Source organism: Astatotilapia calliptera, chromosome 10 (assembly GCF_900246225.1).
Source record: "Astatotilapia calliptera chromosome 10, fAstCal1.2, whole genome shotgun sequence".
In the NCBI taxonomy this organism is placed as follows: Eukaryota; Metazoa; Chordata; class Actinopteri; order Cichliformes; family Cichlidae; genus Astatotilapia; species Astatotilapia calliptera.
This window is the reverse complement of record NC_039311.1, coordinates 7,272,244-7,299,093: the sequence shown is the minus strand read 5'-3', so window position 1 is coordinate 7,299,093 and position 26,850 is coordinate 7,272,244. Positions and strand designations below refer to the sequence as shown.

Genomic DNA, 26,850 nt, shown 5'->3' with positions numbered 1-26,850 from the left:
TCCATGCGGCCACGTGAGCATTGTTGCTTGATGTAAGGATTCCGCTTGTGTATGCTGGTCACCATACGAAACCTCCCCTCTTTGCAAGTAGTAATTTACCAACTAGCCTCGTTCTAAGTAAAAGTGGTAAATGGACTGGTTCTTATATAGCGCTTTTCTACTCATCTGAGCACTCAAAGCGCTTTACACACTGCGCTGTGCACTGTGCTGCTCTACTTTAATTAAGTAATCAGAATAAAATTAAACCATTCAAAATTCACGTGCAGATTTTCTGTGTGGCAAAAACTTCTTCCTTCCAGTTTTACATCTCAAATTATGCAGCGTTTACTTCAAGCCATGGCTGTCTGGTACTTTTGTTAGATTTGTGCATTGTCTTAGTTACTCTAAAGAGGGATAATAGCAGGGATTCAATTTGTTACCAGCACTTTATTTGCTTTGTTCACACATCTGTTGCATCTTTACAGCTTGTCATTATGAACACACTAAGGGGAAAATGGAAAGCTCCAGAATAGTGAGAAGGGTCAATACACAGTGAATGAAGATAGTGATGGAATGAAAACCAATGCGGTGTCATGTAATTACACCATTTAAGCCTCTTCTGAGTAATGAGCTGCCTATGATATCTTTGTGATAAGTGGTGATATGGTGGGGGGGTCTAATTTTTCCACCATTTGATCTCCCGCTCATTTCATCACAACTTTACAGATTATGTAAGCTAGCTTCACGTGCTCAGAAGAAAACAGAAGTTTTTTTTAAAGAGGTGTCTTAGCATTCACCATGCCCACATAGTGAGGCAGTGAAAGTGAACTCTTTAGCTACAAATAAGTGGATTCAGATTTAAGACAGTAACTAAGCCTGACAAGGCTTTTAAATAAAACATTAAGCGTTACCACCTGCAGTCACACCGCCAGGCCCTTATCGGCCAACTGAAGTAGGATAAGCAGATTCAAGGAGAATCGGAGAGTGATGTATCGGGCTGATTTTTCCTGCTTCTTCTGACTAAAAATTATTTGCCATGCCTCCAGTTGTGCTTTAAGTCTCTTTATAAATATCATCAGATGACTGCGTGAGACAAAGTCTGGTTGTTTTGCTTCAATGCTACTTACCCTACCCTGTTTCTACTCTCAGAGTTTTGGCTCTTTGGGAGATTGATTGATTGATTGATTGATTGATTGATTGATTGATTGATTGATTGATTGATTGATTGATTGATTGATTGATTGATTGATTGGTAATTTCTTTCAAACATGTAAACCAGGGGTGCTCAATACGTCGATCGTAGTATTGGTAGATCGCATGGCATTAAAAAAATAGATGCCAGCCTATCATCCATCCCGTCACTTGATTGATACAGGGAAGCCAGTCAGATGACATCAGATTTTTTTCTGACGCTTAGGTCGCTGCGCATGCGCAAACAGCGGCGCGAAGTGTAGTAAAACTGACAAGCTAGTCAGCGAGTTAACTCCAATTTTTAGCTCTCGGTTTTTTCTCTTAAACCTGGCCGTCAGCAGCTACTGTCCGGACTATGCATCCCTGGCTGATTCAATTCAGTGCAAGTCATCAGAGTAAACTCAGGTAATGACAAAAAATTTACATAGTTAATTGTGTTGTGAAATATTGGATATTGCGGTTATGCATGTAGATATAAAGAATCCTCAATATATTTATAAATAAGTATATGTTTTGGATTTTTGTAGTGGGTAGATCATTTTGACTTGGTCATTTTATAAGTAGCTCACATGCGGAAAAAGTGTGAGCACCCCTGATGTAAACAATATACAGGTACATTTAGAAAAGAAAATAAGAGAGAGAAAAAAAATACTACACAAAAAAATGAATACATTTCAATATAGCTGCCGTTCTGATTAATTTGCATGTTGAAACCCATATGGAAAAGATATATATAAATCTTATAAGGTTTTTATCTGTCTTATATGAAACTTGTATGAAAAGCATACAAGAGTGAAAACACATATAAGATCCCTTGAAAAATTATACAATGAAACTTGTATGTTTTGTATACTTACTAAAAAAAATATATGAAAGTAATGAGAAAGTGGCCACTTTCATGAGTAAATCATGTGAGCCTTATATGATTTATATATGATTTACAATAACAAAATAACGCTGAAAACCGATAAAAACCCTGAAAACTATACATTTCACACCTGAGCCTCAACTCTCGCGGCCTGGTACCAAACGACTCACGGACCGGTACCGGTCCGAGGCCCGGGGGTTGGGGACCGCTGCCTTAAATTATAGCTTCCTTCTTTCAAAAAAAAAACATACTCTGAATATTACCTGGCAGTTCTTTATTTTTTGCTTTGAATAGAATTTGTGCTGTTTGGAATTTCACTAGATCGTCAATTTTCAATATTTCAGACTGCAAAAATAGTGAGTTTGTATATTCCCTATAACCTGCATTGTGGATGATTCGAATTGCTTTTTTTTTGAAGAGTAAAAAGTGAATGTAATGTGGTTTTATAGTTATTGCCCCAGACCTCTGCATAATAGCTTAAGTATGGTGAAACCAGTGAACAGTAGAGAATATGAAGTGATGTCCTGTCTAATACCTGTTTTGCCTTGTTTAGTACTGCAATGCTTCATGATACTTTGGAATGAATATATCTTACGTGAGCTCTCCAGTTAAGTTTTTCATCTATTATTACCCCCAAAAATTTATTTTCACTGACTGAATTATTCAAATTTAATGATAATTTGTTTTTATCAAGCCAGAACTTCACTTTACTTATTTCATTAGTCATATCCTCCCAAAAACTCTGCAGATCATCACCAGAGCAAAAAATGTTTGTATCATCCACAAAGAGAACCATTTTTAATACTTTGGACATTTTACAGATGTCGTTAATGTACAAGTTGAAGAATTTTGGACCCAAAACTGACCCTTGGGGTACACCACAAGCAATGTCCATACATAAGGAGCAACCACCATTTAATTTCACAAACTGCTTCCTATCACTTAAATAACTCCGGACCCAATCTAAAACTACCGCTCTGACACCATAACGTTACAGTTTTCTTATTAATATATCATGATCTATTGTGTCAAATACCTTTGTCAAGTCTATGAATAACCCAGCCACATATTGCTTTTTGTCTATGGAATTTGTGATGTATTCTATTGAATCTAATAGTGCCAATGATGTTGATCTGCTTGATCTGAATCCGTACTGACTCTCGGTGAGTAGTTTATGCTTATCTATAAATTTTTCCAGTCGGTTTTTAAACAGTTTTTCAAGAATTTTTGAGAATTGAGGTAGTAAAGAGACAGGCCTGTAGTTTGTGAAATAGTGTTTGTTGCCAGATTTGTAGAGAGGTATAACTTTTGCTATTTTCATTCTATCTGGAAATTGACCAGTTTGAAATGATAAATTACAGATGTATGTAAACGGTTTTATAATAGCCTCAATGACTCTTTTAACCACTATCATATCAATATCATTACAATCCAAAGATTTCTGATTTTTACATTTTTTGACAATTTCAAAAACTTCATTTTCATCAACGGCTGTGAGAAACATAGAATATGGATTTCTATCAATCAGTGTGTCCGATTTTTCCTGTGCTTTCCCAGGATAAGTGATTGTTCTGGCTAAATTTGGTCCAGCAGTTACAAAGAATTCATTGAGACTATTTGCCACAACATCCATATTGTATTCTTCATGGTCATTACAAATGAAATACTTGGGATAGTTCAGTATTTCCCATAATCTTTTAATATTATTTCTGTTTGCTTCACATAGTATTCCTTTTTACTCAATCTAAGTATATTAGGAGAGCAGAAAGAGGAGGAGGAATCAGGACAGCAGCAGGCATGTGTGTGTGTGTGTGTGTGTGTGTCTCCATGAGAGGAGAGTGCAGGGAGGCATGAAGCGGCATGTGGCGATGAGGGACAGTGAGGAGAACCACTGAGATGCTGCAGAGTGGTTGTGGTGCTGGCGGAGAGAGGGTAGGTGGGGACGATGGCGGTGGGGTATCACTGCTCATCTAGGATCAATGTGAATGCAGAGCAAGCAGGAGACAGATGCTTTGTGGAGCCAGAGGAGCCAGAGAGAGAGACGGCAGGGGAAGATAGAGTGGGAGTGAGTGACATTTCTCTCACACCACTATGAGCATCCACATCCTAATACTAGCTAATCCCTCTATCAGCCTCTTACCTCACCTGGGCCTATCTCACCGATGGCAGCGCTGTGGCAAAATGGAAGCCTCCTGCTTTCAGAGATTCAGTCAGTATTTTCGTTTGGCCAGGCCAGCAAGGCGCCGCTCCAAGTCCTATGTAACAGAGTATCAGGTCAGCACCGCCAATGTCCTGTCACTCACTCGACTCCTGCTGGCTTTTTCTTATTGCCCGATCACGAAGAGAGCACTGATTACTGATTCATGGGGTTTTCATAAGGACTGAGGCAAACAGTGATTTGCTATGTGGGCACGGAGAGCAGAGGGATTTGTGAGTTTTGCCCAGGAGCTGCATATCGCAATATAATTAAGCAGCAGTATGATGGATTGTAGGTTTTTGCCATTAGATCATATTCCTTAATTATTTAATTGTTTGGTTTAGCAAGCACAGAAAGATGTCTGTGACATTTTTCCAAAGCCCAAGGGGACATCTTCAGAGAGATGCTTTTGTCTGACAAGCAGTTGTAAAATATAGAATTTACAACCATTTAAAGCTGGAACCACCAAGTCTTTGGCTCATTTCCAGTGTCACATTATAACATTTCAATTTCATGGATTAAAGAAGCAGGAGGGGGAAATTCCACAACAGTAACCAGACTATCACAGAAGGGATTTCAGTGAGCGTATATTATGCTGTATTCACTCTGTAATATTTAAACATATATCACTATTATGAAGAAGAACCGTTATGACATTTGCTCCATTACACAGGGGGATTTGACATCACCTGGAAAAGGTGATGAAGCCATCATACATTAAAATGTATGATGATATTCACAATACCGACTTTTATATTATATAAATGCTTTAAAAACATGTTTGTTTGTTTTAATAAAAAAAACAAAAAAAAAACAAACACTAATCCCTATGGGATCTGCTTCAACTCTGATTCTTCTCTAGGTCTTTCCTACCACACAGTTCATTTGCACACATATAGCACAGCAATACACGTTAGTTTTACAGTGCTATAGATAGATAGATAGATAGATAGATAGATAGATAGATAGATAGATAGATAGATAGATAGATAGATAGATAGATAGATAGATAGATAGATATCTTTCATAAAGTATTCACAATCACTGATAAGGTGTCCCATAGGAAAGCTTTAAGTATTCACTAGTAAACTATACACGCTTACACATATTTCCTTTAACCCAAATGCACATATGCAACCAGAGCTTGACAGATGAATTTGCTGCTGTGTCAGTCTTGGCTAATTCCGCAAATGAATAGCGGTACACCGGAGGCGGTTTAGCCACATAACACGCCACTTGGTTCACAAAACGGTAGCGGAGATATTAAATGTCCCGCAGCCAGGACAGAGGGGAATAAAAAGGAAACAGCAGCTGGTCACAGGGTAGCAAGCGGGCGGAAATCGACGAGTTATAAAACAGCACCATCTGCAAAGCGAGGAGAGGCTGCCCATACGGTCACCCTACAGCTTTATACCACTGAAGTGTCCCTCTTTGTGTCTAATAAACTCGCAATAAGGCGAATACATGCTGTGCAAACAGGACTGGAAGCTAACGTAAACACAGCCTTAATAAGGTCATGCAGTATTTATGAAGCAGGAAGGGAAGGGGAGCGCGTTTTTCTTCTGGGATGCCCGTTATTATCCACCAACTTGATCTTATTTGAGCTTCTTCGAAAACTCTTACCTTTTTTGTAGTCGCTTGACTCGTTGCTGTCGGTGTTTCTGTCGAATATCGCTGGCTAATTTTCAGTATTTTCTGTATCTGGGACTCGGGTTGGCGCTGGTGCTGATGTTAAGCCGTATCTTCAGTCCCACCCGTGTTAGCTAGCCCGCTGCCTCCGCTCGGCTTTGTGGTGCTGAAGTGGACAGCGCACCAAGGAGCTCTGGGAACAAAACCCCTACACTGCGCTTGTCAGACCCTGCCTGCAGCACAGTGCCCTCTATGGATCCGGAGGAGCCACTGCAGCATGGAGCCAAGCACACTGAGTAAGTGAGAGAGACACATAGAGGCAGTGGCGGTCCTAGCCTGTTTGGCGCCCCGGGCGAACACTCCCTCTGGCGGCCCCCCCCCCCCCCCCCCCCCCAACACACATACACACACATACATATAAAACATATTAAGCATTGTACATTAACATAAAACTGTCAGAACCATACTGAATTTCACCAGAGAAACACACACACACACACATATGAAGAGAGAGAGAGTATGTGTTGTATGCAAACGGCAAACAGTCATCATAATTCGTCATACAATGAGAACAGGGCAAATCAACAATTGACATTGACTAATTAATATTTAAATCTGTAACATAATGTATTGTTTGGAGTTTAGTCTGTTACTGTTACTATTTTTACCATTTCGTTTTGGAGCAACTGTAATCCACATAATTTCCTTAGTAATAAAGTATTCTGATTGTTTCAGGATGACCTGCCATTATCCAATGATACATCTGCTTACCTGTATCTTTTGCTCGTTTCTCCTCCTCTTCTTTTCTATTTTTTCTAAACTGAGCACCTGATGGCTTTAAAACCAATGGAAGATGGACAAGAAAAGTTCAATTTTGCACTCCAGTATGAACACAAATCCCCCAACCCGAGGATTGCCACAACATAACCTAATAGACCAACACCTTAGTTCACAGATTCACTTTGTCTAGGGTTTATTTCTGGGACTTCACACAACCCAGGATTCAAATCATGAATACGTAATGGGCTTGGATTTACAGCATTATGAATGAAATGTGCTCTATTTGGAAGCAGCCGGCCCCCCTCCCCTTTCGACGGGTTGTGTGTGAGACTTTAAATCAAATCAAACTGTAAATTATAAAATTTAAATTGTTATTGATCCCTTCACCCCTGGTCCTAAAGTGTATATTTATTTTCTTACTCTTCTTATATTTATTGTTTGTTTACTTGCACTGCTGTAACTGGAGCCTCGTCGTCTCGTCTCTCTCTATATATATATACTGGACTGTATAGCGGATATGACAATAAAGTTTACTTTGACTTCAGCAGCGAGCAGGCGCACCGAGGGCTCTTGCGCTCACTTTTCGCGCATAGAATTTAGAAAAAACATTGGTGCAAATTAAAAGTCTGTATCATGATGTCTGGTGTTTTCGTGTTTGTTGTTTTGTTTTTATTTTTGTTTTATTTTGCGAGTTGGTTATTAGATGCTGTTCCAGCCAGTCAGAGAATCCCCCGCCGCCCCGACCTCTCCTCCCTGTGCCGCAAGCAGCAGGCACACCTCGCAAACGAAGGGCGTCCTTACTCCCAGCAAATGGGCAATAGAAAACCGATCGGTGCCTATGCCATTCCCAATATGCGCTGGCTGATGTTGGGGCAGCATGAGTACGAGCATTTTTTGGGCGACACGTATCAAAAACCGCTACTGCATAGAGGGATGATTCCACAGTATTTCTGCTTGAAGGATTTAATACTAAGCCTTGTATGCCACAGCGGACCAGTTCACTTTCTAATTTTGAAGTCATATCTCCCAAAAGAAAAACTTCACAGCAGACTCATCTGCTGCTTGACACTTCACAGTGTGAAAGCTGTAATGGTGATGGGAGAATTCCCTTTGAATGTTTTAATTTCAAGGTCTTGATCTTCCTTAGGTAATTTGAATGGGGCACAATTTTCCCAATGTGACAAACCAGAAGGATAAAGAAAAGCTTAATACCAGTGCAGAAAATAAACTACAGGCCATGTTTCAATGTGCACAGTGTAGAAACTGTTACATGACATTAGTTGCAAGGGCTCTCCAATGACAATTTTATTGATATTAAAGCTACTGCTCCATCATTCACAAGGGGTCACCACAGTGCATAGGCTCCACATGATTGAGCTTGTCGATTTTTTACCTTGTAACCCCAAAGGGATTTCTGTACCATCCCGGGTCCAAAATAGGTTTCTTTTGCTTATTAGGAGAATGATTTATAATTGACCTGCATAATTGAAAGAGCCAATGCTTATCACACTTACATGTGTGGCAAGCAGGTCAGAGAATAATTTATTATTCAGCATTTTAACAGGTCAGTGTTTTTAAGAGCTCTGGCAGTCAGTATACTCTGCTATAGCTATATATATATATATATATATATATATATATATATATATATATATATATATATATATACACACACATGGATAACATTTCTATGACTGTTGGGTATACTGGAGTACTTTTTTTTTTTTTGCAGATAGTGAGTTTTTATTGAGAATCTGATGCATTTTTAAAAGTCTCTGAGCCGAGTGTTTTTTTAATCATTCCACAGGCTGCTCTCTAATATGTGGTCTCCTCTGCCTTCTGAAGGGTTTCCGTTCACGCTGTTCTTCAAAGGTAACATGGGGTGTATATTACTGCCGAGGGGCAGGCTGTAAGGAGTGGTCCAGGGCAGCAGCAGGGTCACCCTGGGTGACAGCGAGTGTGGCTTGCTCGGGCAGTAGGCTGGGATCTGTCAGGATGGCCGTGGTGGTACTCAAGAGACGGAGTGAACTCAGAACCACTGAAGAGAACATGTGAGGAAAGTACAAAAACAAGTTAACTATTCTTGCTATCATGCTGGCTGTAAGTGTGGGCAGTTGAGATTTGCAGGTATATGTGACTCACTGGGTCTTAGAGCAGGCAGTGAACAGTGCTGATCCATCCAGGTCAGAGTGGATCGACAAAGGTCCTCCACACTGGCAGTTGACACCATTCCATTATATGACTCAAACAGCGGCTCCATGATGATACTGAACTGACACCAAGTTGAGGAAAGATGTAGTGATAAAAGGATAAACTTGGCTTTATTTTATATCTTGCTTAATATATGCATTTTTTTTTTGCTTCAACTGGCTTCCACAGTTTAAATATGTCAGACATTCTTTAAAAATCTCATAACACATGTCAACAATAAGTGGACATGCGAGTGTATGAAACACAAAATAAACCACAGTGCCCACCTTTACTGTGCTAAAGGGACATGTCACTGAGAACAGCACTGCATTAATAAAGTGTTTTTAATGGTTTAATTAATACTACTACTATCAAAAGACCATTCATTTTCATCTGCAGCATATGAAGCAAAAGTGGGCAGACTTCATCAGCTAAGAGACACCCAAATTGAAAATAACTTTGCTTTTTCTAAACTATATACCACACTAAACTAAACTACAAGTTAAACTACAGCTATATTGTTAAATATGAAATGTGTAACAAGCCCAGGCCTGGAAATGTACTGTACCAAAGTGTATTTATTGAACATTATTTGGATTCTCACCAATGGTGTTTTGAAACAATGTGAAATATAGGAATTTCCCACAGGAATAGAGTGGAACATTTACTCAGCCTCCAATTATACTGCTGTCATTTGTTTTGTCTAACCTTTTTTAAGTTTGTGGCATTTTTTTGTTCCAATGAACATTTCACACATTTACATGCATAAGGATACGATCCAGAACTTCCAGTTTTGCAGAGTCTGTGTGCGGACATACTCCCTGAACTTCTCCCTCATGTGGTCAAAGCGCTGGCGTGTGATGGGGACACCGGTGGCTGGTAGCTGCTGCTGGCACGTACTGCACCAAGAAATAAACCAAGTCAACAAAGCAGTCCAGAGCATCTTCATGTCAGCAGGGTAAGATTGGATTGTTGAAAACTGCAATGTCATGGCAATTTGTTTTGTTTTTTTTAATAATTTCTTTGAGTTTTTTCCAGGGATTAATGATTTACAGAATACATCCTTAATGACTTTCAAAAAATACCAAACAAACAAAAAAACCAACCAAAAAAAAAAAAAAAAAAAGTTTTTCTGAACCACAAATAGGCAAATTATACATTCAGACTGAAATATATACACACAACCTAAACAATTTGATTAAATGTCCCTTAGCAAGCTGCACCTTGACCAGATGTCTTTGGTAACCCTTAACAACCATCTAGCATAACTGTGGCTATATATTTGACCACTCTTCTTGGCAGACTCGGTAGCATGCATTTAAACTGGTTTCCTCACACTCACCGGGTTTTAAAGCATAGTCCACAAATTAGAACAGTGGTGACACACCTGAATACTGAAACTTGTGAATTACATACAGTTGTCTGAAGTGCTGATCTTGGAATCTGCAAATGTTTGTTAATGACTCCAAGAGCTTTTCCCAACTTGTGTAAACCTGCAGTTCACCTTTGATTTTGAGTTGCTTTGACTTTAGATACACCCATTGTTCTGAGTATTGGTTAATCCAATGAGTTCTGTAAAATAAGTTTTTTTATATGCTGGCAAGGACAGGAAGGAGGAAACTACCAGTTGTAGTCCATCATGATCACTAATGAGAAGTTAATATACCTTGGCCTTGACCTTTTAAAAGATACAAGTGAGTGTATGTATATATTTGAGCCTGAATGTATAATTTGACTATTTGTGGATCAGCGAAAATCCTGAACAAATTCAAACTTTTTGAAATTATTAAACATGCATGCTGGGAAATCTTTCTACCCTGGCAAAGGAACAGCTCAAAGAAATCATTAAAAGTATACGCAAACAGTGTTGGGAATACAAGGAATACAACGGAATACATGTACCAGCGTAACATATTTAAAATACAAAATATGAGTAACTGTATTCCGTTAAAGTTACCGTTTAAAAAGGTGGTATTTAGAATACAGTTTCTTTGTTGAAATAAATGGATTACATGGTGGTCTTTTCCTGTTTTATATGTAAGGCTATGCCCTCTCTACTTTTGGTAATTCCAGGCCAGTGGAAACCCAAACAAAACACAGATTAAGAGGCTCTAATGCCTGTGTCTCATTCTCACGGCCCATGTCATCCTTACTTGTGGCCCCTAAATATTTACAGGCATAGCCCTAAAGAATGTAGGCTCATGGGCAGTGTAGTCCGTGCTGCAGTGAGAATGGACTGCCATACACGTTATGTGTCTGGCGAGGGAGGGAAAAAAAAGGAGAGTCGAAAAGTACGAGGTGTTACTGACCAGAAACAGGAGATGGAAGCATGTAAATATAATAAGAACCACTACAACCAAAAGAGTGCCTGACCAGCCCACTTGTAAGTAAGCTATTAAGACTCGACAGTACACTGTGTTCGTGTTTTACTCCGAAACAGTAAGTTCCATTGGAGCAGCCTTTCAACGCCTCTCTCTGTCTCTCGCTAGCAAAGTTGACCCAGACAACAAAGTAAAGCTAGTTTTCAGTTACGAGCCCGACACGGAACCCGACGTATTAGCTAGAGGTCCCTTTACTGGTGGTGGTCAGAGGGCCCGGTGGCGCCTGTGTCCGGCAGCCTCGCCTCTGTCAGTGCGCCCCAGGGCAGCTGTGGCTACAATGTAGCTTGCTATCGCCAGTGTGTGAATGTGTGTGTGAATGGGTGGATGACTGAATGTAGTGTAAAGCGCTTTGGGGTCCTATGGACTAGAAAAGCGCTATACAAATGCAGGCCATTTACCATTTACCATTTTACTATGTTTCGGAGCCGCGGACCTGTTTTATATATGCGCGGAATAGTTTTCTACACATATGTGAGCATATGCCTGCTCACATATGCAAAAAGTGCAGCCTTACCTAATGTCCGCCCTACTGTTACTCGTTTTATATTAAGATTTAAAAATCTAATTGGAATTGGTATGGCGAGTAACCTTCAGTAATAGTAATCAGTGTTGGGAAGGTTACTTTTAAAATGTATTCCATTACAGAATACAGAATACATGCCCCAAAATGTATTCTGTAACGTATTCCGTTACGTTACTCAATGACAGTAACGTATTCGGAATACTTTGGATTACTTAATATATTATCATGCTTTTTACAACAACGTGAATGTACTATTGCTGTGTGTCTGTGAAGGTTCTCAGAAAGGGTGATGGGAGTCAAAGAGGAGGTACTGGTCCGTGTGTGTGAGTACCTCCTCTTTGACTCCCATCTCCCTTTGGAACACAAACTTGGGGTAATTAGGACCCTACACCACCGGGCAGAACATGTTCCCTCTAAGCCTGAAGGAAAAAAGAAGGAACACACACATGTAAAGGAAGCACTCAAAACGTGCGGCTATCCTAAATGGGCGTTCTTAAAGTCAGCAAAGAGGCACAGAAAAGAAGACCAGACACCAGCGAGGGAGGATAAGAAGGACAGACGCAACAACATTGTTATCCCCTATGTAGCCGGTGTATCAGAAAAACACAGGAGAGTTTTCTCCAAGCATGACATCCCGGTGCATTTCAGACCCAGCAACACGCTCAGACAAAAACTGGTTAACAATGTGGTGTATGCTGTACAGTGCAGCGAGGAATGCCCAGACCTCTACATTGGAGAGACCAAACAGCCACTTCACAAGCGCATGGCACAACACAGAAGAGCCACCTCCACAGGACAAGACTCAGCAGTCCATCTGCATCTTAAGGATAAAGGACACTCTTTCGAGGATGCCAATGTTCACATTTTGGACAGAGAGGACAGATGGTTTGAAAGAGGAGTGAAAGAAGCCATCTATGTCCACTGTGAGCGACCATCTTTGAACAGAGGCGGGGGTTTACGACACCAACTCTCTGCCATCTATAATCCAGTTTTGAGATCCCTTCCCAGACGCCTTAACGCCCACTCACATCCTGGGCCATCTGACCTCAGGAATTCACGTGATAAGGTGGGGCCAGGTTTCACAATGAACACACCCAAAACTCTGGCTGATTGGGACCCACACCCAGTTTCACACCTTGGCTCAGGCGATTAGAGGATCATCACGGGGTCCTTTTGTCCCTCTGTGGGGGGATACTCCCACTAGGTTTATATCTGGGACTCTCCACCATTTGACCTTAGAACTGAAGAAGCTTCTCGGATGAGAGGTGAAACGTCTTCAAGCAACTTAAAGAAGTCCAGACGCTTTTCTTTGCAAGCTCCTTTGACTACTATTGCTGTGTTATTTATTACTATTACTGAAGGTCCGCGACTCCGAACTGTAGTAAAGGGACCTCTGACTAATACGGCGGGGTCCCTGTCGGCTCGTAGCCGAAAAATAGCTTTACTTTGTTGTGTGGGTCAACTTTTCTTGCAAGAGACAGAGAGAGGCGTTGAAAGACTGCTCCAACGGAACTTATTGTTTTCGGAGGAAAACACGAACACGGTGTACAGTCGAGTCTTAATAGCTTACTTACAACTGGGCTCGTCAGGCACTCTTCTTGACTGAAGTGGTTCTTATTATATTTACATGCTTCCAGCTCCCGTTTTTCCTCGATGACAACTCGTACCTTTCCACTCCCCTTTTTCTCCCTCCTCGCGCTCACAGACCCATAACGTGTATGGCAGTCCATTCTCCCTGCAACACGGACTACACTCCCCATGATGCTACATTCTTTAGAGCTATGCTTGTAGCATTCTGCCTGTTAGCTTAGCACAACAACAACAACAACGAAAAGGTGCTCTCTCACCCAGGAAACACACAGCCGCAGAGAGAGAGAGAGAGAGCGTCGCCCTGTAACCATGGCAACCGTAACGCTGCCGCCTGGAACAACAGAACGTAGCTGTCAAACAAAACCCAAACAGTCCTGACCCGCTACAATATGAAACAGGAAAGTAACGCAGTGTAATCCATTTATTTGAATAAATTAACTGTATTCTGAATACCACCCTTTTAAACGGTAACTGTAACGGAATACAGTTACTCATATTTTGTATTTTAAATACGTAACAGCGGTACATGTATTCCATTACTCCCCAACACTGATAGTAATAAATCACACAGCAATATTCATGTAGTTGTAAAAAGCATGATAATATATTAAGTACTCCTAAGTACTCAGAATACGTTACTCTCGTTGAGTAACATAACGGAATACATGCCCCAAAATACATTTTGGGGCATGTATTTTGTAATCTGTAGTGGAATACATTTTAAAAGTAACCTTCCCAACACTGCATACACCTACATGCCTGCTCACATATGCACAGGCAGAGGTTGAGCTTAGCTAAAGGTCTCACTTGATGGCAGTGTTCAGGAGCTGAATCTCCTCTTTCAGTTTCTGAGCTTCCTCATGCAGCTGAGCTCTCTCCTGCTGCATCTTAGTGATGTACTCGGCGGTCTTCTGCAGTGTGGTGGCTTTGCTGATCTGCACACAGCAGAGAGAGGGATTACCATACATTAATCATATACAAAAATTATTCACCATTATAAATAATTATTTAAATCGACAAGCTCAAATCTGGTTGCACTGTTAATGCTAAGACTTAGCATTTGCATGTTACATATTACAATCTGCCTCCAACTTTCAGCATATCCATCTAAAATGCAGCAGCACACGTTTTCACAGTACCTTTATGCTTGGCTGAGAGCTGAGTGTTGTCACGAGGTTATGTAAAGTGTCAAATCCCAGTTTGATGTTGAAACGCCTCTTCTGCTCTGCTGAGATGTGAGTTATCCTCCTGGTGTCTGTTTGCTGCGCACAGCAGAGCTCAGAAATATATTTGTCACACTTCACACACATTCTCATACTGAGATAACAATAAGACTCCTATGTTCTCACTCATCACTTAACAAGGACTTGATTATATTTATATGTATAAAAAAGAATATATCCAGGACGTCCTACCTTACTTGATTCTAGCTTTCCATATCCTGAGAACCCTGAGTGTGGAGACTCTGGGTTGGAGGCTTTGTCTAGAGGGTTTGGTGGTGATGTTTGTCCTTGATGTGTTGGAAAATTAACTAGAGAAAAAATAAATAACATACATGACATTTATGTATTATATTTGTTGGAAATCAGATGCACCTATGTGCGTCAAACCCTGCAGTAATGAGTTTTTAATCCATTAAATCAGCTAGACATGTTGTGGCTGTGGATGCTGGCATTTAATTAAGGCTTCAGCAGTACAGTTTTAGTCAGGACCAGTACGCTCAAAAGAAGATTGATATTTTTATCTGCAGTTATTATCTTTGGTATAATGGCTCTCCTCTGGGGCTTTGCATTCAATGTGCCACTCAATATTCATAACAGGAAAGGTGAAGGTGAGGAGAGCGGTAAAGGAGGAGCTTGGGTTGGGGGTGGGTTGCTAAGTGGCTTGTAGCAGCCCAGCCCCCAACTGTGCAGAGGCCAAAAACTATTAAACTGATACACTGTTACACTATATGATACTTTTTATCATGATAGGTTTTTGAATAGGCTGTGTAATAAATTTGGGTCACCAAAACTGACAAAATGTCCATCAACCATAAATAGATATAATTGTTAAATAGTGAGGGTGCACTGTAAACGGACTTGGGATGGCTGAAAATAACATTCTTTATTGAATGATGAGTTTAGATTTGAGACTCCACAGAAGTCTGATTGTCACGGTCCTGGGTCTTATGACCCAGTGTTTTGAGTTTTAGTTCATTTTGATGTTTATAGTTTATGTTAAGCCCTTCAGGTTTTCTAAGTTCATTTGTTACCATGCCTAGGTGATTTTAGTTCTTATTAATTCCCCCTCGTGTTTCCAATCCATGTTAAGTCTCCCCTGCTCTTCATGTGTTTCATGTCTGTGTCTTACCTTGTCAAGTTCTGGTTGTCATGTCTGCGTTTCATTATGTTTCCTGTTTTATTTTGGAAGGAGTCGTGTGTTCTTGGTTCTTTGTATTTAGCTTCACTGCTCCTGTCATTAGGTTCATGTTAGTCAGCTGTTTCCTCATGTGTCTCCACTTCCCCTGATCACCTCATGTGTGTATTTAAGTCCTCTGTTTTTGCATGTCATTTGTCAGGTCGTCTGCTCATCCATACCCTCACGTCAGCATTCTATGTCAGTTCACCACGTTTAAGGTTTTTCATGTTTAGCTTTAGTTCACCCAGTTTAGGCTATGGTTTAGTGTTCACCTGTGTCCTGCTGTTTGTACTCCCCTTTTGCTGGCCTCAATAAACGGCTTATTTTCTGTTAAATCTACGCCACGTTCAGTTTATGGAGTTGCGTTTGGGTCCTTTTGCCAACACCTACAGTCTGCCCTCGCCAGACTGTGACACTGATAACAAAGCAACACTTTGCAAATTAAGATTGACCATTTAGATTTAGTTTCTCTTTTTGGTCATGAGCTGCAGATTAATAAATAATTAAAATAACATTTACTCTGCAGTGCTCAAGCAGGAAAACTGATTTTCAAAATAACTTTGGTTCTAAAAGAATAAACTCATTTATCAGCTGCTCATTAGTTTCTGCAAGTGAATCTCTTATTAGTTAGTTGTCAGCTCCTGTCACAGCACAACAAATATTTATATTTTGAAGCAGTCAGATTGTGCTCTGTGACTTTTAATGTTTACAGTAACATTCTTTAACAGCTGCTTGTGTATTCAATGTTAAAATGACACCACTTTCTTGTTCACATACCGCTTCTTCTTTGCACATCAGAGCTTTAAGGTTTCAGGAAGTGTTCCTGACTACATTCACGTTTCTAATGCAGTGCCGCCTGAGCCTGAAGATCACAGGCATCCAGTATTTATTATCAGTGCTGCCCCTTAAACACAGAGATTTCTCCATTCTCAGACTCTTTTGATGATATTATGTAATGTACCAGTAGTCAAGAGACAGTCAAGGTCTTCATACTTCTTTTATGCTGATGAACATTACTTTAATATTGGCCCATAATTTAATTCAATTCAATTCAATTTTATTTATATAGCGCCAAATCACAACAAAAGTCGCCTCAAGGAGCTTCATAGATACAGAGAAAAACCCAACAATCATATGACCCCCTATGAGCAAGCACTTTGGCGACAGTGGGAAGGAAAAACTCCCTTTTAACAGGAAGAAACCTCCGGCAAAACCAGGCTCAGGGAGGGGCGGCCATCTGCTGCGACCGGTTGGGGTGAGAGAAGGAAGACAGGATAAAAGACATGCTGTGGAAGAGAGGCAGAAATTAATAACAGATATGATTCAATGCAGAGATGTCTATTAACACATAGTGAGTGAGAAAGGTGACTAAAAAGGAAAAACTCAATGCATCATGGGAATCCCCGGCAGCCTACGTCTATTGCAGAATAACTAGTTATTAGTTAACTAATCCTTAGTTAACTAATAACTAAGGATTCAGGGTCACCTGGTCCAGCCCTAACTATATGCTTTAGCAAAAAGGAAAGTTTTAAGCCTAATCTTAAAAGTAGAGATAGTGTCTGTCTCCCGAATCCAAACTGGAAGCTGGTTCCACAGAAGAGGGGCCTGAAAACTGAAGGCTCTCCCTCCCATTCTACTTTTAAATACTCTAGGAACAACAAGTAGGCCTGCAGAGCGAGAGCGAAGTACTCTAATAGGATGATATGGTACTACAAGGTCATTAAGATAAGATGGGGCCTGATTATTTAAGACCTTGTATGTGAGGAGCCCGATTTTGAATTCAATTCTGGATTTAACAGGAAGCCAATAAAGGGAAGCCAAAACAGGAGAAATATGCTCTCTCTTTCTAGTCCCTGTCAGTACTCTTGCTGCAGCATTTTGGATTAACTGAAGGCTTTTCAGCAAGTTTTTTGGACATCCTGATAATAATGAATTGCAGTAGTCCAGCCTGGAAGTAATAAATGCATGAACTAGTTTTTCAGCGTCACTCTGAGACAGGATATTTCTAATTTTAGAGATGTTGCGCAAATGGAAGAACACAGTCTTACATATTTGTTTAATATGTGCGTTGAAGGACATATCCTGGTCAAAAATCACACCAACGTTCCTCACAGCGTTGCTGGAGGCCAAGGTAATGCCATCCAGAGTAAGAATCTGGTTAAATACCATATTTCTAAGATTTCCAGGGCCGAGTACAATAACCTCAGTTTTATCTGAATTAAGAAGCAGAACGTTAGCGGCCATCCAGGTCTTTATGTCTTTAAGACATTCCTGCAGTTTAACTAATTGGTGTGTGTTATCTGGCTTCATGGATAGATAGAGTTAGGTGTCATCAGCATAGCAGTGAAAATGTAAAAATACTATGTCTTCTAATGATGCTGCCTAAGGGAAGCATGTATAATGTAAACAGAATTGGTCCTAGCACTGAACCCTGTGGAACTCCATAATTAACCTTAGTGTGTGAAGAGGACTCTCCATTTACATGTACAAATTGGAGTCTATTAGATAGATATGATACAAACCACTGCAGTGCAGTACCTGTAATACCTACAGCATGTTCTAATCGCGCTAATAGGATATTATGGTCAACAGTATCGAATGCTGCACTAACGTCTAGCAGGACAAGCACAGAGATGAGTCCACTGTCAGAGGCCATAAGATCATTTGTAACCTTCACTAAAGCTGTTTCTGTGCTGTGATGAGCTCTGAAACCTGACTGAAACTCTTCAAATAAACCATTCCTCTGCAGATGACCTGTTAGCTGTTTGACAACTACTCTTTCAAGGATTTTTGACATGAAAGGAAGGTTGGAGATTGGCCTATAATTAGCTGCTGGGTCTAGAGATGGCTTTTTGAGTAAAGGTTTAACTACAGCCACCTTGAAGGCCTGTGGTACATAGCCGATTATTAGAGATAGGTTGATCATATTTAAGATCGAAGAATTCATTAATGGCAGGACTTTGAGCAGTTTTGTACGAATGGGATCTAAAAGACACATTGATGGTTTGGAGGAAGTAATTATTGAAGTTAACTCAGAAAGATCAATTGGAGAAAAAGAGTCTAACTTAACATCAATGTTACTAAGAGTAGCTGTAGATAACATTACATCTGTGGGATGATTATTGGTAATTTTTTCTCTAATGATAAAAATATTTTTTGTGAAGAAGTTCATGAAGTCATTACTAGTTAATGTTAAAGGGATGGTTGGCTCAAAAGAGCTCTGACTTTTTGTCAGTAACCTATTTCTCCAGGCTAAATGATGATCCTCTAAATTTTTGACACGGCATTCCCTCTCCAGCTTACGAGACATCTGCTTTAGGCTACGTGTTTGAGAATTATGCCACGGAGTCAGGTACTTCTGATTAGAGACCTTAGTTTTCACCGGAGCTACAGTATCCAGAGTCGTACGTAGTGAGGAGGTAAAATTATTAACAAGATAATCGACCTCTGTTGGAGTAGTATTCAGATAGCTGCTCTGCTCTATGTTGGTACAGGGCATTGAAGATGATAACAGTGGGTGGATTATATTCTTAAACTTAGTTACAGCGCTTTCAGAAAGACATCTACTTTGATAAAGTCTACTCTCCACTGCTGTGTAATTTAAAGAGAGTTTTTTTGTTGATTGGTGAATCGCTGCCTTTCTCTTTAAAACAAAACAAAAAAATGTAGGAATCTTAAATTTGTGCTTAGTTGATTATTTCTTTGTTGTAATAATGCTTGCTGGCAATAAATTTTATACTGCTGGAAAGCCACATTTCCAAGGAAAATGCATTTGTGGGTTGAGTGGGTTGCACCGATGTAAAACTTTACTTCTCTAAAAATGCCATGTTGTTCATTGTATTGGATGATTAAAGTCTGAAGGAACAAGTCATAGACAGCCAACATAACCACTAGGGATGGGTATTGATAAGATTTTCACGATTCCGATTCCATTTTCGATTCTGTTTAACGATTCGATTCTTTATCGATTCTCTTATCGATTCTTTTTTTTTTTTTTTTTTTTTTTGTTAAAGGAGAACACTAAGGTCAATCGACCTTAGTGTTCTCCTTTTTATAAAACAAAGTTCTAAGCTAATCAGCTTAGAACTTTGTTTTATATCTTCTCTTTGAACAAGGTAGACATTTAGGAGTAACATGGCCTTACAAACCCAACAGTGAGATCTTAAGAGATCCAGCCTACGGCTCTTCAATGGGGTGTCACAGGGTCCCCAGGAAAAAAAAATTGTAAATGTAAAATAATAAAATAAATATTCGTCTGTAGCAATAACAAAGTATAACATAAATTGTTCTGTGGCAATTACACAAGAATATCCAGTAATGTCCCTGCCTACAATTAAACACATTCACTTACCGAAAATCGGGGGCATCTGCTGTGGCAAATGGGTTCAAGCCTTTTACCACAAACTTAGTCACTGCTCGGTGACATTTGTCTATCCTGGCCTGAAAGGAGATGCTACCGGTAGACTGCAGCAAGAACTGGCAGCATCTGAGCCAGACTCTGTCTGTCTCTCTCATCACGATCACCTAAATGCACAGTAATGGCAGGTTTTGTAATAAGGCAGATCGCGCTAACATAATATGCACTGTTAGTTGATTATTTACCTGCCGCATTAACGGGAGAGGACGTGCAAACGTTACCGCTGCTGCTGGGTTGAGATTCACGAGTCCGGAGCGGAATTAAAAACACGACATTCATTTAAGGTCATCGCGTGTTTTGTGAGGAAATGCTTTTGCATATTCGTAGTGTTTCCTCCCTTAAATGAAGTATCTACTTTGCAAGTATTGCAAGTTGCCCTGTTGTCATCCGTTCTCGTAAAGTATAATCAAACTTTTGAGCGTCTGAGCCGCTTAGGTGCTGTGTTTCCTGCCAGGTAAATGACGCTCCGCAACGTGGTGACGTCATTCGGGGCGACTGGAATCGATAAGGGAATCGTTTGCAAAAATGGCAAACAATTCCAAGGAATTGAAACAGTGGGAACCGGTTCTCAACAAGAACCGGTTTTCGATACCCATCCCTAATAACCACACAGGCTGACTTACAACAAATGCTGGCTGAAGAATGTGATGCCATCCCACAGCACTGTGTGTCCAAGCTGGTGACCAGAATGAGGAAGTGGTGCCAGGCTGTTGTGGCTGTGTATGGTTCTTCCACATGTTACTAAGGTCCCTGTTTGTTAAATGGATAAACTGTTAAATTGCTGATATGGTTTGTTTCTTCAGAATTCAATTATCCACTCTAATGAATGACACTACACAAGAGTCAGTAGCAGAACAAGCTGTTTGACATTTGCAGAGAAGATGGCACATTTTTCATGGGCACAACCCACATTTGATTTAAAAAAACAAAAAAAAAAACAAAAAAAACAACAACTATCAAATCGTGCTGACCTGTTGACAGTTAAGCATCTATGTTTTTCACATTCTACTGTAAATCAAATAAGGATTTTTAAGATTTGCAAATCATTGCTTTCTGTACCACTTTTTTATAAATGGGGTTGTATCACTCCCTGAAGCAGTGAGGTCCTACCAGTTAAGCTGCTCCTGTCAGTGCTGTAGAGCTGAACAGGTGACAGCTTCTCAGTCTTGGGAACGAGGAGGGTTGTGCCAGTGTCTGAGGTACCGTGGGTAAGCCGGGTAGACACAGCAGAGCCTCTGGAGGTGCTAGTTTGAGGTCCACTGTGGCCCAGGGTGGCACTCTGGCTTTGCAGAGGTGTCAACACGGGGATCCCTACCGACCAACCGGCCCCGTGCTGCAGCTGTGATGACGGTCCACCTACATGCGATCCTCTGCTTGTCTGCTGAGCAACACATGGTATCCAATTAGAAGACCTGTCTCACAAAAATGAAATCACTTTCCCCTGAAAGGATGTGGCACAGAGTATTTAGAGCAGAGGTTTGAACCAACACATGCGCATATATATATATATATATATATATACATATACATACATATACATATATATATATATATATATATATATATATATATATATATATATATATATATATATATACACATATATATATATATATATATATATATATATATATATATATATATATATATATATATATATATATATATATATATATATATATATACATACATATACATACATATACATACATATACATATATATATATATATATATATATATACATATACATATATACATATATATATATATATATATATACATATACATATATACATATATATATATATATATATATATACATATACATATATATATATATATATATATATATATATATATATATATATATATATATATATATATATATATATATATATATATATATATATATATATATATATTAGGGGTGCAACGATATTCGTATCGGTATTGAACCGTTCGATACAGTGCTTTCGGTTCGGTACGCAGATGTATCAAACAATACAACATTTGTAATTTATTTTATCAATTTTCCTTCTGACGATGCTGTCTGTGTTGAGCGCTCAGTGAATCTGTGTTCGACTACTCCGCCTAGGCTGCACTGTCGAGCGCAGATCCACTGAGCGCTCAACACAGACAGCATAGTCAGAAGGAAGAGCGCAGGGCAAGCTAGCGAGACAGAAGTTAAGCTCTCCTTGCAACAGGCAAATTGAACCTCATTCAGATCTGGCGTTTGGAATTATTTTGGTTTTCATGTGACGTATGACCCTGAAGGTAAGCGAGTCATGGACTAAAGTAAAATAGTATGTTGGATGTGCCATGCAATGCTCAATTACATTGGTGTGAACTAGTGTGTTAGCGCAGTTAGCTCGTTAACGTGTTGACCGTCTATCCCCATGCACGGAGCGATCTGCGGTAGCTCGTTAACAGAGATTTGCCGTGTTGTGGCGTTAAGGTCATTTCAACGAGATTAATCTGAAAGCACTAGTGGGAACACAACGAATATGACTGCACATTTACGCCGACATCATCCTAGTGCAAAGACAAGTGGAAGCAGACAAAAAAAAGCAAGCATGCTACTAACTTTAGCCGAGTCATTTAGACAGCTGTTAGCACATGATTCTCCTTATGCTGCTGAGAATATAGCCCAGAAGAAGCGGATAGTATAGCTTTTATTTTGGAAAGAGCCATTTCTTATGTGCAGCCCTGGTTATATAGCTCGTCATATTGCAGCCACAGAAATTATTTTGTCCATGAAACCATAAAGCTGCACTTTCTTTTTGCCTTATAGTCTGATTTGTCATAACTTCTCCGTTTTGTGGTAAGCTTTTATTTGGCTGTCACTTCTTCACCCTGACCTGTCTTATTTGGCTCAGCAGAACTCACATAAGCTCAGCGATTCTCTGCGCGATCAACCTCTCACATGTTTAAGCTTGCTGCGGGAGATTTCACTTGTCATGTTTGCATAGTAAGCTAACGATTAATAAGACGATGTCAGAGGAATTGGTGCACAAATTATCATCACTCACAGATCAGTACTGTCGCTCTCTATACACAGTTCGCACGATTGCAAAGTGAAAGCAAAAAAACGAGCGCAAATTCAAACGCGACTTCAATATGTCACATATTGACAGTGGCTCACCGATGCCAATGACATAATTACCCAGCTACATTTCTGAAAGAATGCAAAAGCATTGACATATATTTTTCCTACAATAGCCCGACGGGCAGGGAAGAGATAGATTTTGGTAGCCTGACTGAAAAAATCGCTAGCTCCGGGACGTCGGGCTAGCGATATTGCAAGCCCTGTATCTGATTGAGGAATCACTCATCTTTGGAAAAGAGAGTTTATTACAGAGAAATGGCTCTTTCCAAAATAAAAGCTATACTATCCGCTTCTTCTGGGCTATATTCTCAGCAGCATAAGGAGAATCATGTGCTAACAGCTGTCTAAATGACTCGGCTAAAGTTAGTAGCATGCTTGCTTTTTTTTGTCTGCTTCCACTTGTCTTTGCACTAGGATGATGTCGGCGTAAATGTGCAGTCATATTCGTTGTGTTCCCACTAGTGCTTTCAGGTTAATCTCGTTGAAATGACCTTAACGCCACAACACGGCAAATCTCTGTTAACGAGCTACCGCCGATCGCTCCGTGCATGGGGATAGACGGTCAACACGTTAACGAGCTAACTGCGCTAACACACTAGTTCACACCAATTGAGCATTGCATGGCACATCCAACATACTATTTTACTTTAGTCCATGACTCGCTTACCTTCAGGGTCATACGTCACATGAAAACCAAAATAATTCCAAACGCCAGATCTGAATGAGGTTCAATTTGCCTGTTGCAAGGAGAGCTTAACTTCTGTCTCGCTAGCTAGCCCTGTGCTCTTCCTTCTGACTATGCTGTCTGTGTGGAGCGCTCAGTGGATCTGCGCTCGACAGTGCAGCCTAGGCGGAGTAGTCGAACACAGATTCACTGAGCGCTCCACACAGACAGCATCGTCAGAAGGAAAATTGATAAAATAAATTACAAATGTTGTATTGTTCGATACATATGCGTACCGAACCGAAAGCACTGTATCGAACGGTTCAATATCGATACGAATATCGTTGCACCCCTAATATATATATATATATATATATATATATATATATATATATATATATATATGAGATTAGGAACTTATAATGGACATAAATCTGCTTGCTGAATGAAAAGAGACCGCTTGCTATGTCCTCTTTTGTTTAGGTTAGATGAGTAAACTTTTAGATGTAACCTATTTATCAGGTAAGCTTTTGAAAATTTCTGCAGTCTTCTACAAAAACATTAACACTAAGGTGCGGCTTACTAAGGACACCTGTGTCTATTGCCAGCACACAGCACTCCTTTAGTTGCTCATACTTACATACATATATCAGTAATACAATGCTGAGTGGCCTTGATGATATGAATATCCATTCTCTAGTAGCACTTGGTAAAAGTCACTAAAGTTCATTAGTTATTTCTTGTTGACATGCTGTGCTAAGCCAGTTTTCCACACTCACTGAGGAGCTAGAGGATGATGACCTCTGAGCTTTGGCTGTCACTGGAGCAGTATCAAATCCCAGGGTTGGCTTTCCTGATAACACAAATCCAAAATTAAACATTAGCCCACTGCATTTTTTATTTTTGTTTTACTTAAAAAACTGTTAGTTGAGGAAGAACATGTCAGAATTCACTCACGTTCATGAGCCCCAGTGGAGAGCAGTTTAGCCAGACAGCTAGTGGGTGGGGGAGTGGATGGAAGTACAGGGGGGGCAGCTGTCCTCGCTCCTCCTGTCTTTTGCTTATGCTTCCCTTTGGCCCCCGTAAATGTCACCTGTTCTGGCACTGAGAAGCAGTGAGCTGCTGTGACAGAGGGCAGCGCTGCATGGACCGGGTCAGATACAACAGCTAGGTAAGAGAGAGAGTGGCAGGGAGTCTGGGAGTACGTTTCCCCTGTGTGAGGGTATCCGTGAGCCTGCTGCGCAGCACCCTGAGCCCCCATGGTGGAGGCTGTGTGAGTGATGACAGTGGAGGTTCCACTGCTTGTCGTATAGTAACCAAACTTGTGGCATGGCAGTGGGTACAAAAAGGGAATACTTGCAGAGGCCGTCTGTTCAGTGCTGCTGCTAAATGCTATAGAAACTGGTGCATCATGGTATGACTGATGTCCATAAGGCATGGCTTCTGTTATGATGTTGGATGTGTGGTATTCTCCACAATCCTGGCCAGAGCTGGTCTGGTTTGGCCGGGTATTAGATATAGAGGGGTGGGACAGATTGTCAGATAGTAGATTGGGCTGGGAAAAAAATTAATCTGTTTTACTGATTAAACAAGAATAACATTAGATGCTGGAATAATTGAATAATTCTGCACAAGCAGACAATAAACACAAACAGAAGAAGCTGATAACAGCAGCAGTACCTGAGCCAGCTGCGTGTCGATGAGAAGCCGGGGCGCTGTTGCCACAGGGGAGGGAACTGGAGCAAACGCTGCACCAGAAGAACTCCCAAAATAGCTACAGTCCGCAAAACCAGTGTGCTCGGTGGGTTGGCCACGGTTGTTCATAAAGATATCTGAGAAAGAGTACAGTATATATAGTATGTTATTCAGAATATCAACTGGAAAAGGCTCTGATACAGCAGGAAGATAAAACATTTAAAAGAATAATCTAATTAAATAAAGTACACGTGACATATATAGACATTCAACAAAAACTAACCAATATATCAATCAACTGTTTATAAGTAACTCAAATTTTATGCTGAAAAGGAAGTAGAAAGTAGAAAATTAAATGATCCTACCCCGCCTTCCTGTCTAATGAATGATAGAAATATTCTTCTTACTTTTAAAGGCCTGCCAGCGGCACACACACACACACACACACACACACACACACACACACACACACACACACACACACACACACACACCTTAGATATTTTACTTCATGGTAAAATAATACATGGAAAGTAGGATAGTGCTCTCTGGTGGACAACTGAAGAAACAGAGGTTATACCAAATAAGGATTTTGTATTTTGTGTACTGCAGTTTCTGTTACATTGTATATACAGTGACCAGTGTAGCATTCCGATAAAAACCAGTTTTTGCAGATTTTCTAGACATGGTACAGTGGGGCAAAAAAGTATTTAGTCAGCCACCGATTGTGCAAGTTCCCCCACCTAAAATGATGACAGAGGTCAGTAATTTGCACCAGAGGTACACTTCAACTGTGACAGACAGAATGTGAAAAAAAAAAAAAAAAAATCCATGAATCCACATGGTAGGATTTGTAAAGAATTTATTCGTAAATCAGGGTGGAAAATAAGTATTTGGTCAATAACAAAAATACAACTCAATACTTTGTAACATAACCTTTGTTGGCAATAACAGAGGTCAAACGTTTACTATAGGTCTTTACCAGGTTTGCACACACAGTAGCTGGTATTTTGGCCCATTCCTCCATGCAGATCTTCTCGAGAGCAGTGATGTTTTGGGGCTGTCGCCGAGCAACACGGACTTTCAACTCCCGCCACAGATTTTCTATGGGGTTGAGGTCTGGAGACTGGCTAGGCCACTCCAGGACTTTCAAATGCTTCTTACGGAGCCACTCCTTTGTTGCCCAGGCGGTGTGTTTTGGATCATTGTCATGTTGGAAGACCCAGCCTCGTTTCATC

General features: G+C 40.2%; 2 protein-coding genes across 7 annotated transcripts in view; both read right to left on the bottom strand.

Moving 5' to 3' along the window:
* srrm3 (serine/arginine repetitive matrix 3) overlaps positions 1 to 6,088 on the bottom strand; it is a 138,681-nt gene extending 132,593 nt beyond the window's left edge. For 2 of the 4 annotated variants that reach the window (XM_026180992.1, XM_026180995.1), the window contains exons 1-2: positions 5,859 to 6,088; positions 4,179 to 4,293 (exon numbers count right to left, since the gene is read on the bottom strand). The gene's annotated coding sequence lies outside the window, so the exon portion shown is untranslated. The remainder of the gene's footprint in view (positions 1 to 4,178; positions 4,294 to 5,858) is intronic. The other 2 variants (XM_026180993.1, XM_026180994.1) reach the window with 2 other exon arrangements.
* A 2,213-nt stretch (positions 6,089 to 8,301) lies between these two features.
* The window catches only part of mlxipl (MLX interacting protein like), a 30,648-nt gene continuing 12,099 nt past the window's right edge, over positions 8,302 to 26,850 (bottom strand). Inside the window, exons 8-17 of one of the 3 annotated variants that reach the window (XM_026182015.1) lie at positions 25,598 to 25,749; positions 24,875 to 25,472; positions 24,697 to 24,770; positions 21,256 to 21,526; positions 14,744 to 14,859; positions 14,468 to 14,590; positions 14,136 to 14,263; positions 9,610 to 9,733; positions 8,787 to 8,916; positions 8,302 to 8,682 (exon numbers count right to left, since the gene is read on the bottom strand). In XM_026182015.1, coding sequence (XP_026037800.1) covers positions 8,534 to 8,682; positions 8,787 to 8,916; positions 9,610 to 9,733; positions 14,136 to 14,263; positions 14,468 to 14,590; positions 14,744 to 14,859; positions 21,256 to 21,526; positions 24,697 to 24,770; positions 24,875 to 25,472; positions 25,598 to 25,749 — 1,865 coding nt within the window. In that variant the 3' untranslated portion in view covers positions 8,302 to 8,533. Of the gene's footprint in view, positions 8,683 to 8,786; positions 8,917 to 9,609; positions 9,734 to 14,135; positions 14,264 to 14,467; positions 14,591 to 14,743; positions 14,860 to 21,255; positions 21,527 to 24,696; positions 24,771 to 24,874; positions 25,473 to 25,597; positions 25,750 to 26,850 lie in introns of those variants that run through there. The other 2 variants (XM_026182016.1, XM_026182017.1) reach the window with 2 other exon arrangements.